This window comes from Quercus lobata, chromosome 2 (assembly GCF_001633185.2).
Source record: "Quercus lobata isolate SW786 chromosome 2, ValleyOak3.0 Primary Assembly, whole genome shotgun sequence".
Taxonomy (NCBI): domain Eukaryota; kingdom Viridiplantae; phylum Streptophyta; class Magnoliopsida; order Fagales; family Fagaceae; genus Quercus; species Quercus lobata.
The window spans coordinates 41,604,988-41,617,647 of NC_044905.1; the positions used below are offsets into that span (position 1 = coordinate 41,604,988).

At 33.7% G+C, this 12,660-nt stretch overlaps 1 protein-coding gene across 2 annotated transcripts; it reads left to right on the plus strand.

Annotated features, from left to right (window-relative positions):
* The first annotated feature begins 910 nt into the window (after window positions 1-910).
* On the plus strand, window positions 911-10,300 carry LOC115975635. Of its 2 annotated transcripts, XM_031096500.1 has the most exons (15): window positions 1,239-1,320; window positions 1,693-1,738; window positions 2,738-2,793; window positions 2,924-3,098; window positions 3,487-3,588; window positions 4,004-4,075; window positions 4,632-4,748; window positions 4,920-4,997; window positions 6,282-6,344; window positions 6,422-6,518; window positions 7,261-7,339; window positions 7,417-7,628; window positions 8,180-8,325; window positions 8,572-8,694; window positions 9,816-10,300. In XM_031096500.1, the coding sequence occupies exons 2-15, from the start codon at window positions 1,736-1,738 to the stop codon at window positions 9,969-9,971; spliced, it is 1,479 nt and encodes a 492-aa protein (XP_030952360.1). In that variant the 5' UTR covers window positions 1,239-1,320; window positions 1,693-1,735; the 3' UTR covers window positions 9,972-10,300. The 2 variants fall into 2 exon arrangements, with proteins under 2 accessions (XP_030952359.1, XP_030952360.1); XM_031096499.1 differs by lacking the exon at window positions 1,693-1,738 and having other exon boundaries at window positions 911-1,320.
* The last annotated feature ends 2,360 nt before the right edge of the window (window positions 10,301-12,660 follow it).

Consider the following 12,660-nt stretch of genomic DNA (forward strand, 5'->3'; position numbering starts at 1 on the left):
GTTTTTTTTTAACAAATTAACTATACAAGCATTTTGAAAATAAACTAACTTTTAGTTTATTTATTTATTTTTTTATTATCACATATTTAGTATATAAAACTTGTCTCTTTACATAAATACTATTCAAATAAGTTATTTGAAACTACAAGCTACCCAAATGGATAAGCATGTATGTCATCTTTCTTTGTAAAGAGGGGGAAAATCAACTTCATCAAAGTAAACCGTATGCATGGGAGAGATGAAGCATTTAAAGTTGGAAACTTGGCATATTAAGAAATTGTGGTGTAATGTTAGAAATTTAGGCTTGAAGAGTTTTTTATTATTTTTTATGATTTATTAAAAAGAAGTAAGGTTTAAATCCATCTCCTAATTACAATAGTTATTGAACTACAAATTTAAAAAATAAAAAACTGGACAAAGCTTCCTTGGTGATGTTATTGTTTTGAATTCAAAGCTATGCTGTGCTGTGCTGTTGAATTCAAAAACAAAACAAAGGGAAGAAAGAAAAAAGCGTGGAATTAGCATAGAAGAAGGTTGACAAAATAAAAGGAAATGAGACGATACTGCGGTATGAAAAGCGACAGCAAATGAAAAGAAGATCCGAATCACAAAGCAGCATCTTCTTTCCTTAAACCCCCACCCAAAAAACTCAACTAATCTGCACGTGCCAGCTTTCACGGTTTCATTCCAACTCACTAATCTAATCTGCTGCAATTATTTTAGATTTTTAATATATCTCTGTTTTCTGTTTCTGTTTTTCCTTATAAAAATATAAAAATAAAAAATAACCACCTATCCAACGGTCTCTCCCTCTTCCTCTTTTGTTTTTTCATTCTTGTTTTTAACTCCCTACTCTAAATTAAAATAATAATAATAATAATAATAGTAATAAAAATTAAAAAAAAAAAAAAGTGGTCAATGACAAATTAAGAAGCTCTTCGAAAGATCTATCCAAAAAAGAAAAAGAAGCTCTTCGAAAGGAAATATAAAAATAAGGCGGTTTAACACACTAACCCCTTTCCTTTTCTTCAATCTTTGTGCCTCTCCCATGGTTGTTCTCTATGTTTTGCTGTTTCTGAAAGAAAGAAGAGAGAGAGAGAGATAAGAGTGTTTGTTTAGTTAAAATCTAGGGCTGGCTAAGAGTAAGAAAGATATATCTCTATATAATTATCGTTATTCAAAAGCATAGGCACAGAGAGAGTGATTTTTGAGAAAGAGAGAGAGGGAGCGACAATGCCTGCATTGGACGCTTTCGATGCGTTCCTTTTCTCTCTAAGCAGAGCCTTTTGCAGCCCTCTCGGAGTCTTCGTTCAGATCCAGGTTTGCTTTTTTATTTTTTTATTTTTTTTAATACCCTTCTTCGCTTCGCACTCGTGGTTTCTTTTTTCAGATCCAAAATCCGTTTGGTTGCTGAGAAAGTTGAGGAATTGATAGTTTTTATTCTTTACTGTCTTCTTTTTTTTGAATTTGGTGCATGTAACAGAGCCATTTGGCTATATTTGGTTCGATTGAGTCGAAGTTGCTTCATTTGGCTTTTTCAAAATTCATTTCCTTATTTTTCTAAATTTTCTCGGCAACCAAACGGTGGACCACTTAGTTTTATCTTATTCCTCTATTTTCCTGTCGCTGAGCTGTTATTTTTTTTAAATTTTATTTATTAAATAGCTATAAACAATTTTGAATATTTTTTAGGGTAAAAGATTGAAGCTTTTCATCGAACTAGCTTCAGATCGGGATGGTCCGTTTCGTAGCAAATGGCAGAAGCATGAATACAATTTTTAATTTCTTAATGGAGATTCAATGTTTGAAATTTGACACAAAAATTGAAGTCAATGTTAATCTGGGTTTACGACGACAATTTATCTCCAATTTATTTTAGATAATTACCTATGGTGAAGATTTAAAATCCTCTATTTATGTTATTAATATATATATACATATTATAGCGCAATACTCAGAGATAAAGGTCTTTGCTGGTTATGGTGACTTCTTCTTGTAGTCAATGGATATTACTATTTACTGCTATAGTTCTCAGTAGTTGATGAGTCTCTAATTCTTTAAACTTTTAAAAAGGAGAAGCCCTGTAAGTGGACAGGTTAGGGAGATAGGAAATTCAAACTGCAGCCTGAAATGAGTTTGGATTTAAAAAATTTTTGGAACTAAGCTATGAAGGCATAAAATTGAATTAATGAAATTTATGGGTGGCTTTAAGTTTTATTAATACATGGATTTGAAATGATTAAGTGTAAGAGGTCATTTTAAATCCATAATATTATAAGTGTCTTTGTTTGAGCAAAATCTCTAAATTCAATTCATCATGTGTGGTTAAATTTATATAGAGCAATTTATACTAACAGTTGTTCTTCAACTCTGTTGCTTTTAAATCCTCAAATCCAAATGCAACCTTAGTTGAAATCAGAACAATTATTTAACTGGTAGATGGAATTAGACTATAGGGGGAAAAAAAGCTAGATGGAATTAGGTTTTGCAAAGATGTCTAGTTCGGTAGTTCCATCAGTGACACTTCAGAGGATGTGCAATTTATACTAGACTTAGTCATTTAAATCCTTATTACTATTACTGTAAGTAGTCTCCAATAATATCCATTGAGAAACTACTTGTCTAAATACTAATGGTGTTTAAAAATGTGGTATTCCCATCCTCTTGATGCTTTAGGATAAATTTATGCTGAGTTCATTGCATTCTAATATGAATCCATTTTTTTTTTGTGCTGTAGGGATGTTTAATATGCTTAATTCTTGCTCTTGGGTGGGCTTTTGCGGCCTATGTCAGGTAAAAAAATTCAGTGGATAAATTTTATTAATGAATTAGTGACATGGCCTCTATGATTAATTCCCTTTTATCATTGTAGTATAGAAACACAAAATTGCTATTTGAGCTATCTCCAACTTCTTTCTCACAGGAATAGGGAGATCAAACAGATGAAGGATAGTATGCGATGTGGCAATAGCTTTGCTTTTCTTTATCATGATATTAATAAACTTGAGCACACTAATCAGGAGAATCTGCCCAGAGTGTCAGTTGTTATGCCTTTGAAGGGTTATGGAGAACACAATCTACACAATTGGAGAAGTCAGGTGAGGTTTTTATCATGTGCATTTCCATGTGCCCTTTTTAATTAAATAAGTCTCATTTTATTCTTTTTTCAAAAACAAGAAGGAAAAATAAGTCAAGTCTATTCATAATATGCTGAACATCTATCATAGCTTCTAGATCTATCTGTGTGTGTGTGTCTCTGTACACACATTCCTGGGACACTATCACTCTGTACAGATAAAGAGTTCTTTCTGGATGACAAAATTATTTTCAATTTCTTCTTGGAGCTGATACTTAGGCATGTTTACCATTGAAATCCTTGTACCTGTTTTATATTTATGCTGAAGCTTTCCCCTCTAATTGTAAATAATTTTGTTGGTCTGAAGTTTTCAACTGTTCATCATGGCTCCTTCTCATGAATGGTTGCAGATTACATCTCTCTACGGTGGTCCTGTAGAATTTCTTTTTGTGTTGGAAAGTACAGAAGACCCTGCTTACAGTGTTGTATCTTCGTTAATATCAGATTTTAAGGTATATATGTTTTTACGATTGTTGTTTACTTTTCTGATTACATATGCTGTGTTAATACTGAGAACAAACATCACTTATCAAAAAAAAAAAATACTGAGAACAAACATCACAACATATTTTTTTATAAGTAAGTTTTGGACCAAAGGGATGGGGACGTGGAGATTTTGAACTAGTGACCTCTGGTTCTCAAGGCACTGTCTTGAATTGATTGTGCTACCCCTTGGGGTAAGAAACATCCCAGCATACATTATGACTGGATACATTGTTTGTGATCCTGAGTGCCACTAGCACTGATGTTGAAATGTAAACCTTGCCTTCTAATATCTTTCATGATATGTGGGTGCCTAGTGAACTTGTTAGAACTTCTTTACCTTAGTTACATTTCCTTACTTGTATTCATGTTTAATATGTGCAGGATGAAGTTGATGCTAAGGTTATCGTAGCTGGTTTGTCAACTACTTGCAGTCAGAAAGTTCACAATCAGTTGGTATGTAACAAGTTTGCAACTTGGTATATGGTCTTTGCCAATGCATAATGAAGGCAAAGGCCTCTGATTACACTTTTTTTTTTCTCTTCTTTTAAAAATATATGTATTATGTCAAAATATTTCTATAATATGAACTTATGTTGTCTTTGTATCTATTTTCTAGAATAATAATAAACTTTTGTTCTTTTATAAATTGAGTGGGAATATATGGGAAGGCTAGATGTTTAGCCAATGATCTCTAGTTCAATTGGCACCTTCTCCCCTTATAAGTGCTAGGTGAAGGGTAGGGTTGTGGGTTCAAGATCCACTGGACCCGTAACTTACCAGTAAAAAAAATGATAAGACTAGATTTTAAATAGGATTGACTCTTATATTATGTTTCTGCAAGGTATGTTGAAAGCAGAGCAGCCCTGCCTTAACAAATTGATATGGAATTTTGAGCTTATTTAGACTAAAATAATCTTGTAAGATGTCATATAGGCTTTCATAATTTATCTTTCCTATCAGCTGATGTTTTTGTTAACACTAAAGTCATATATGATGTGCTCTTGTGCAGGTTGGAGTGGAGAAAATGCATAAAGACAGCAAGTATGTATTATTTTTGGATGATGACGTTAGGTTGCACCCTGGTTCAATTGGAGCTCTCACTGCTGAGATGGAAAAGAATCCTGATGTATGATTTTGCAAACTTACTCCCAAATGCCCTCTACTCTAATTCCCTGGGATTTACAAAAAATCATTTATCTTGTACTTATTTTTTAAGGTGTATTTTGTTATGGTAATGAGTGCCTTGGTCTTAACAGATTCTTTTTATGTTCTTGACTTTGTTGGCATTGGTTTGCAGATATTTATTCAAACTGGATACCCTCTTGATTTACCTTCAGGGAGTTTAGGGAGTTACTGCATTTATGAATATCACATGGTAAGGCATCATCTATGAGTTGAGGCTCCCGCGTCCCTTCCTCTTTTATTTTTTTCCCTTTTCTTTTTCCCAAACTTCTTAATTTATGTGTACATGTTTGTCCACTTCTATTTTGTAGTTCATGGTAGGGTTTTATTTCTTTTCAACATGTAACCAGAAATTGTTAGGTGTAAAAGCTACTGCATCATCTGCATGGGCTTGCTTAAAATATAACTAGGGTTCTTAACAAAGAGAAATTAATAGGTCATAGTGTGTGTTATGTTAATCTGTTGTAATAGGGCTAATTTAGACATTTCTGTTTTATCAATTTTTGCAAGATTCTTTCTCATTTTTTGAATGTCTTCTCTATTTACTCTGGGCACTACTAGAAGGTAAAAGAGTAGGGTGTTCCTGTGTTTGCCTTATTATAACCTTTAGTGAGTCTTTGAGGCTCATATGTAGGGTTTGTTGAAATAAATTGTTATGAAATTTTTCTAGCATCTCAAGCAAATAACAAATGGTAAACAATTATGTACCTTTTTATACTCCCAGTGTACTAGGTTGGTGCCCCTTTATGCTTTTTTGAATGAAAAAAAATACTACTTATAAAAAAAAAGTGGTAATTGATTATGTGTGAGGAACATGCACCATTTTGATTGATTCTTACTACTGCATTGTAATATGTCCTAGAAATTATGTGAAAACTAAGTAGTAGTGTTATTTTTTTTATTTTTTGGTAATGAGTGTTACTGATTAGGAGGCACTGCCTCTAGTACACGGATGTATACATGATGTAGTGTTAAAGAATTACAAAGAATGAAAGTTACAATAAGAAAGAGAGAAAATCCATAAAATCTACAACAGAATGGGAACCATAACACAGGACGGAAAGTAACTTGTCTTTTTCTCTTGTGAATTTCAAGTAACAAAAAGATAAACAAACACATAATCATGAGTGTTCTTTGGAAATTCCAATGCACTAACAAGTAGAGAGATAACAGTTTTAATGAGTGAACTATAAATTCTTGAATTTGAATTGCAGTGAGGACAGAGTTATATAGATGATCAGTTTCAATTGCAACTGTGTTTTCTTGCATTTTTTTTATTACAACTAGTGGTATTGAGCTTTTTTATTGCATTTGATTTTAGTTTCCTATAAGAAAATCTTGGAATGTTAATGGTCATGTTCATAGTGGGCTGATATTTATATGACATCTAGCTGTTAGCTTTCCTTAATGGTACTTAAGTAATAAATCCTTCAAGTCATACATAGCTGACAATTTGTCTTCCCTTTCTGATTGACAGCCTTGTTCAATGGGATTTGCTACTGGTGGAAAAACATTCTTTTTGTGGGGAGGGTGCATGATGGTAATTAACTGCAACCTTTTTTGTAGGTGTTGCATTCACATAATTTAGATGTTCTGATTTTTCTAGATTGTTGGCAGATGCATGCTGATGATTTTAGACTTGACCGGTATGGTGTGGTCTCGGGACTTCGAGATGGTGGATACTCTGATGACATGACTCTTGCAGCTATAGCTGGTAATGAATCCATCAGTAATTTTTTTTAATTTTTATTTTATTTTATTGGCAATCCTTTTGCAGACTTAGAAGCATTGATCTACACAGATCACAACTTTGTTCTGTCATTAGCTGTTAAGATTACCTATTAACTAAATGCTGGTGACTTTGTGTCTAACAATTTAGCACGTGTGTTAGAGCACTGAAATGGAATTTCTCTTGGTTATTTTTATTTTCTTTTTATCTTTTTATTGGTAAGTTACACATGAGGCACAAGTAGTTTTGAAACCATGACCCCTCCACCCATTCTTGTGGGAGAGGAAGTGCCATTTTAGCCAGCACTCATTGGCTTTTCTTGGGTTTTTGTAGTCCTAGGTAAGTACTAGGTTTTTAATCCACCATTTAATGTCATCTTGGGATCATGGTGGTGTTATCAGACTTCTGTTATTTGGATGTTGTAATTTCTTTATATTCCCATGTTAATGTTATTTCTGTAATTTTGTGTGAGAACGCTTGCTCTTGGATGATCAATTGATATGCTTCTGCTAAGAAGTTACTCCATATATGGCGATAGTGGATACTTTTGTTTGCTGAAGTGTTAAAAATATTTTACTTTTGTTCTCTCCATGATTTTAGTGTGCTTTGATAAGGGTCTGTGCTATGGCTCTCATCAAGTACAGGGTCTAGCTATGTTTATTTCCTATTCAACATGGTGCAGAGTGGACGTTTCTCTAATTGTTGATGTTATTTTTCCCCTTTCCAGGGGCTCACAAGAGGCTCATTACATCACCTCCGGTTGCTGTGTTTCCTCACCCCCTTTCAAGTGAACTTAGCTTCTCAAGGTTTGTTATTTTTTCACTTGCTTATGCTCATGTCTATTACACTTCTTTCCATTTTTAATTCTTGGCTTCTTGTTTAGGTATTGGAATTACTTGAGGAAGCAGACATTTGTTTTGGAGTCATACACAACGAATGTTAATTGGATAATGAATCGTGCATTGTTTACATCCCACTGCTACCTGTCATGGGGATTCGTAGCACCATACATTATGTCTATGATTCATATTACTGCAGCACTTAGAATTTACATTAAAGGGTATTCACTCGAGGAAACTTCCTTCACTTCTGGTGGTGAGCACACTACTTTTCCTTTTTAAGTAGGTTGTTAGTGTTGATTTATATAAAACCAATGTGCAGGACCTTTCATGCAGGATAAAGTTTGGTGAATGCCTATTAAAAAATGGTTGTACTCAGTGCACAACTCAGTATGAATGTTTCATACTATTAATTTATACAATCATTTGATAATAGGGCCTTCAACCTTAATGAGGAAGGTTAAGATAAATATGGGGTTGGCAAAGTCCCTATCGACACTCTACATTTGAACTATGTTTATGTGGCAAATTTGAACTCTTAGAATCGTAGTCTGATTAACACCCCCATCTGGGGAAAAAAACATGGATTGTTTCAGTAACTTAACAAAGGTTACACATTTTTCTTTGGGGTGGGGGGGTTATTGTATTATTGCAACCTGATATTCCAATCGAAGTCATGATATGTTGCAAATCCTTGATAAGATATTTCTGTTAGCAATAGCTAGGGAAGTGCACTATTATATTTTGAGAGTTGGATTTAGTTTATGTAAAAAGTTTTTCTTTTCTAACTGCTATTTCTTTTTTCAGGGTTGTTACTGGTGGGCTACCTAGCTATATGTACTTTAGTAGAACTTCTTTCAATGTGGAACTTGACAAGGATAGAAGTTCACCTATGCAACGTGTTATCTCCTGAGGCACCTAAACTGTCGCTTGCTTCTTACAATTGGGTTCTTGTAAGTACTTTTAAGTCTCTTCTTCCAGTGAAAGGATTTGGAACTTCATATTACAGATATGCTATTACTTTTGTGTTGAAGTTCTAAGGGATCCTAGGTGTGAGGGTTTCTTACGAGGCAATATTTCTGAAAAGGCCCAAAGATTAAGCATAAACCCAAACCTAATTTGACTTATATGATTGTGACATCATGATGATGACTGATGATTAGTTACTAATGTAATCAAAATGATTTTCAATTGAGCAGGTATTCATTGCAATGCTAGTGGATAACTTTTTGTACCCTGTCTCTGCAATGCGTTCTCATTTATCTCAGTCTATCAATTGGTCTGGTATCCAGTATCATTTGAAGAATGGAAAGATAAGTAAGGTAAGCTGGTTAAGATCTTTGATTATTTCAAAAGCATTATTTCTCCAACCAGCTAGTATTTCATTTTAGGGTAAAATACAACTAACCCATCTGTGATTTGGCTGAAATTTAAGTTGCCTACATGTGGTTTGAAATTTGACACTTTACCCACCTGAGATTAGTTCAATTAGATTTCCTTAATCCATCTCTGTTAAAAACATGGCTAAATATATGATTTTGTTTAACTTTTATGTTTCTCTCCTCTAAAAACACAAAAAACATAAAAATACAAGATCAAAAAGAATCCAACGGACCCATCTGTGATTTGGCTGAAATTTAAGTCGCCTACATGTGGTTTGAAATTTGACACTTTACTCACTTAAGGTTAGTTCAATTAGATTTCCTTAACCCATCTCTGTTAAAAACATGGCTAAATATGTGATTTTGTTTAACTTTTATGTTTCTCTCCTCCAAAAACACAAAAAACATAAAAATACAAGATCAAAAAGAATCCAGTGGAACATTTGCATCATGGGATTTCAAACCATAAGTAGACAACTTAAATTTCAATTAAACATTAAGTGGATAAAATGTCAAATTTTAAACCATATGTATGTAGCTTAAATTTCAGCCAAACCACAGTTATGTAAGTTGTAATTTGCTCTTCATTTTATGATCTATTGTATATCTTAGGTTGTGGATTGTAAATTCCACATAACCTGAGAATTTTTGTTCAAACTTTCAGATTGATGTAAAATGCCAGCAGTGCTTGGTGTATGTTCAAAAGGGATTTTACTAAGGGCTTAGAGATGAAAAATTTTCCTTTCATTTTAATAGTTCCCTTCGGTTCTTTTCTCTTTAGGATTTGCATACCCATTTAGTTGTTTAGAGAAGCTTTTATTTTTTATAAGATACTCAGGAAGATTTTCAAGTTAAGGTGGAAGAGCTCAGATTAAAAAATAAAAATTATAGCGTTTTATTTCATTCTGGTACAGCTAAATGCTTGCCCTTTTGTTTTGTGAATTAATAGTTTAAAGGGTTGGAAAAAGTGGAAATAAGAACAGTTGGAGTTAAATACTGGAGCACCATATTAGTTGTTTTTTCTTACTTTCTGAACATTAGTGATTTTATTCACTCCGCAGATTGAAAGATGCAAGGAAATGGGTCCAGAGAAGTCGTACTTGGGAGGAAAAAAATTACTATATGGGAAGAAAGGCGCTCCTCCCAAAGTCTCGTTACTCAGTTCATTGGCCAGAAGTATGGCGCAATGGCACCAGCCTAAGAAATTTGATAGCTAGAAATGGGCTTTACCAATCCCCCATAAAAAAAGGAAAAAAAGAAGAAGAAAAGCTTAAATCCTTTTGCCCACCTATTGCGATTTAATGGGCACCAAGGGCTTCAGAAGCAAGAAATGCTGTGGATTATCTGGTCCTCGTAGATTGCTTGGCCATCCATTACTCATGATTAAAGTGTTTTAGGAATATTTGCTTCAATATTTTTTTTTAATCCCCATTCAATCTATTTGATTCTTCTGCATCACCACACCCCCCCCCCCCTCTTTTTCTGGCCTGATTTTGTATTTTGCACTTTGTTTGTAATTTATTGAGTTGTTAAACAGTTCAATTCATAATGTTAGTTAAAATTCATAATGTTAATTAAAATTTTTCATAATGTTAGACAGAAGTGTTATACAGATACAATTTCCTGCGAAAAAGTTGCTCCCCCCAGAAAATATTAAGGACTTCAGAGGGAAAAGAGAAAAAGAAAAACTAACAAAAACATAAAGTAGACCATGTTAACAAAGAGGAGAAATGGTCTGGATACTTTGAATTTTTTCTCCTTTTTTTGTTTTTTGTTTTATCTTTTATTTTATACTATTTATAACAGGATTTTTTTCTCTTTTTGGTCTAGACTATTCAATATGACAACATAAAGCCTCTTTTTTTTTTTTTTTTTTTTTTTTTTTTTTTAATATTTAAAATGGAATCCTTCAAATTAAGGATAACAAAGTCTTTTACAAGTAAATAGCACACTTAGTGAAAAAAAAAAAAAAAAAAACCACGTCCAATTTTTATTTATTTATTTTATTTTAATAAAAAGAGTCAATTTTTTTTTAATAAAAAGAGGCAATTTCAAAGATAATATCCAAATTCTATATTTAAGGTATTTTGAATTTTAACACTTTATCATGACTTTCTATTTGACCGCATATTCCATTTAAAAATTAAAATTAAAAAAAAAAATCTATTTTTTTTAATAAAAAGGCAAATTATAACTTATCAACTTATGGTTTGGTTGAAATTTAAGTTGTCTATCTGTGATTTAAAATTTAACATTTTACTCGTCTGAAGTTTAACCGAAATTTAAATTTCTTACATGTGATTCGAAATCTCATGATGCAAGTGTTTCGTTTGATTCTTTTTTATTTAATTTGATATTATATTTTTATGTTTTTGGAGGAGAGAAACATAAAAGTGAAGTAAAATCACATATTTAACCATGTTTTTAACAGATGTGGGTTAAGAAAATTTAATTGAACTAATCTCAGGTGGGTAAAGTATTAAATTTCAAACCACAGATAGGCAACTTAAATTTCGGCCAAACTACATGTGGATAAGTTGTAATTTGTCATAATAAAACTTAACAAACTCTTACTGTTCAAAAACAAGAGTTCTCAGGAGGAGGAAGCCCTGCTCTCTCCATTGTAGCATAGAGTTTCCCTTCTCATTGAGAAGGACACTGTGTACCCTCTAGTTGTAGAACTAGTAGGGTTTGTGCGTGTTTTTTTTTTTCCTTGGGTTGTGGCCGTGTTTATCCAAAAGGTCACAACATGGAGGATTTGGCTCAAAAGTGGAAAACATTGTCTCTGTCGGAGGTTGAAGATACTAAGGTGGACCTCTCAAGGGGGAAAAAAATTAGATTTCGTTTTAGCTGCTAAGTTCTTTACTCGTAGATCATTAAATGTTGAGGTGGTAGTAAAGACTTTTCGACCACTATGGCGTACTCGGGGTAGCTTTGAGGTGTCTGATGGAGGAGATAATATATTGTTGCTAGCTTTTCAAATGGACGTGGATGCAGAGAAGGTCATGCATGGAGCACCGTGGGCTTTCGATAGACACTTAGTGGTTTTTCAAAGATACAATGGTGTTGTTCCGATCCAAGATCTTTGTTTTGACAAGATGGCCTTTTGGATTCAACTCCACAACCTTCCTTTCTCAGTGTTGACAATAGATATTGCACTTAGTATTGGAGAAACTATAGGTATTGTCAACAAACTGAAGGATGTTAGTGAGATGAAAGGAGGTAGTTTCATGAGGGTACGAGTAGAAGTGGATATCTCTAAATCGCTATGCAGGGGCCGAAAAATCTCGTGGGACCAAAATAGCCAAGGATGGGTTGCATTTCAGTACGAGCGTTTACCGAATATTTGTTATTGGTGCGGGCTTGTATCACACGATGACAAAGATTGTGTTTTATGGCTTAGTAGCAGAGGAACACTAGCGGTAGACAAACAACAATTTGGTCTGTGGATTAGAGCTCCTCAGTTCAATCCAGCGAGGAAAACAATAGTCGAGATTAAAGGTTTTGATTCCGATCGTCCAAAGTCATCCATTGAAATCTCAAGAAGAGCGATGTCGAGTAGGATTATTAAGTCTGTCACAAGCAGGAAGGTGGATTATGTAAACTGAGAGGAGCTAACTATGAATGTAGCAGTGCCGATGGAAGGCTTAGCCACGACGGACGTCGGAAATGATGAAGACGCAGTGAGTGGTTCAGCGAGAATGACAAATGGGAATTAGGTGTCATGGAAGCACACGTCGGTTTTTGAGGAGTTAATTCGGGATATTGATACAGCTATCAATGCGGATTTGGTGGTTTCAAATTTAAAAGGTAACCAACTTGATCCTATAAGGCTTCAAGATAATACTGGATGTGATCTGATAGAAGTGGTAGTCACGGAAGATAATCCCATGAATGAAAAGTGGA

What these genes read in the sequence shown, in the direction of transcription:
- LOC115975635 (XM_031096499.1), top strand. Translation starts at nt 1,234, where the DNA reads ATGCCTGCATTGGACGCTTTCGATGCGTTCCTTTTCTCTCTAAGCAGA. An exon ending in GAGTCTTCGTTCAGATCCAG is followed by an intron (nt 1,321 to 2,737) that starts GTTTGCTTTTTT and finishes TTTGTGCTGTAG; the next exon opens with GGATGTTTAATATGCTTAAT. An exon ending in AACTTCCTTCACTTCTGGTG is followed by an intron (nt 7,629 to 8,179) that starts GTGAGCACACTA and finishes TTCTTTTTTCAG; the next exon opens with GGTTGTTACTGGTGGGCTAC.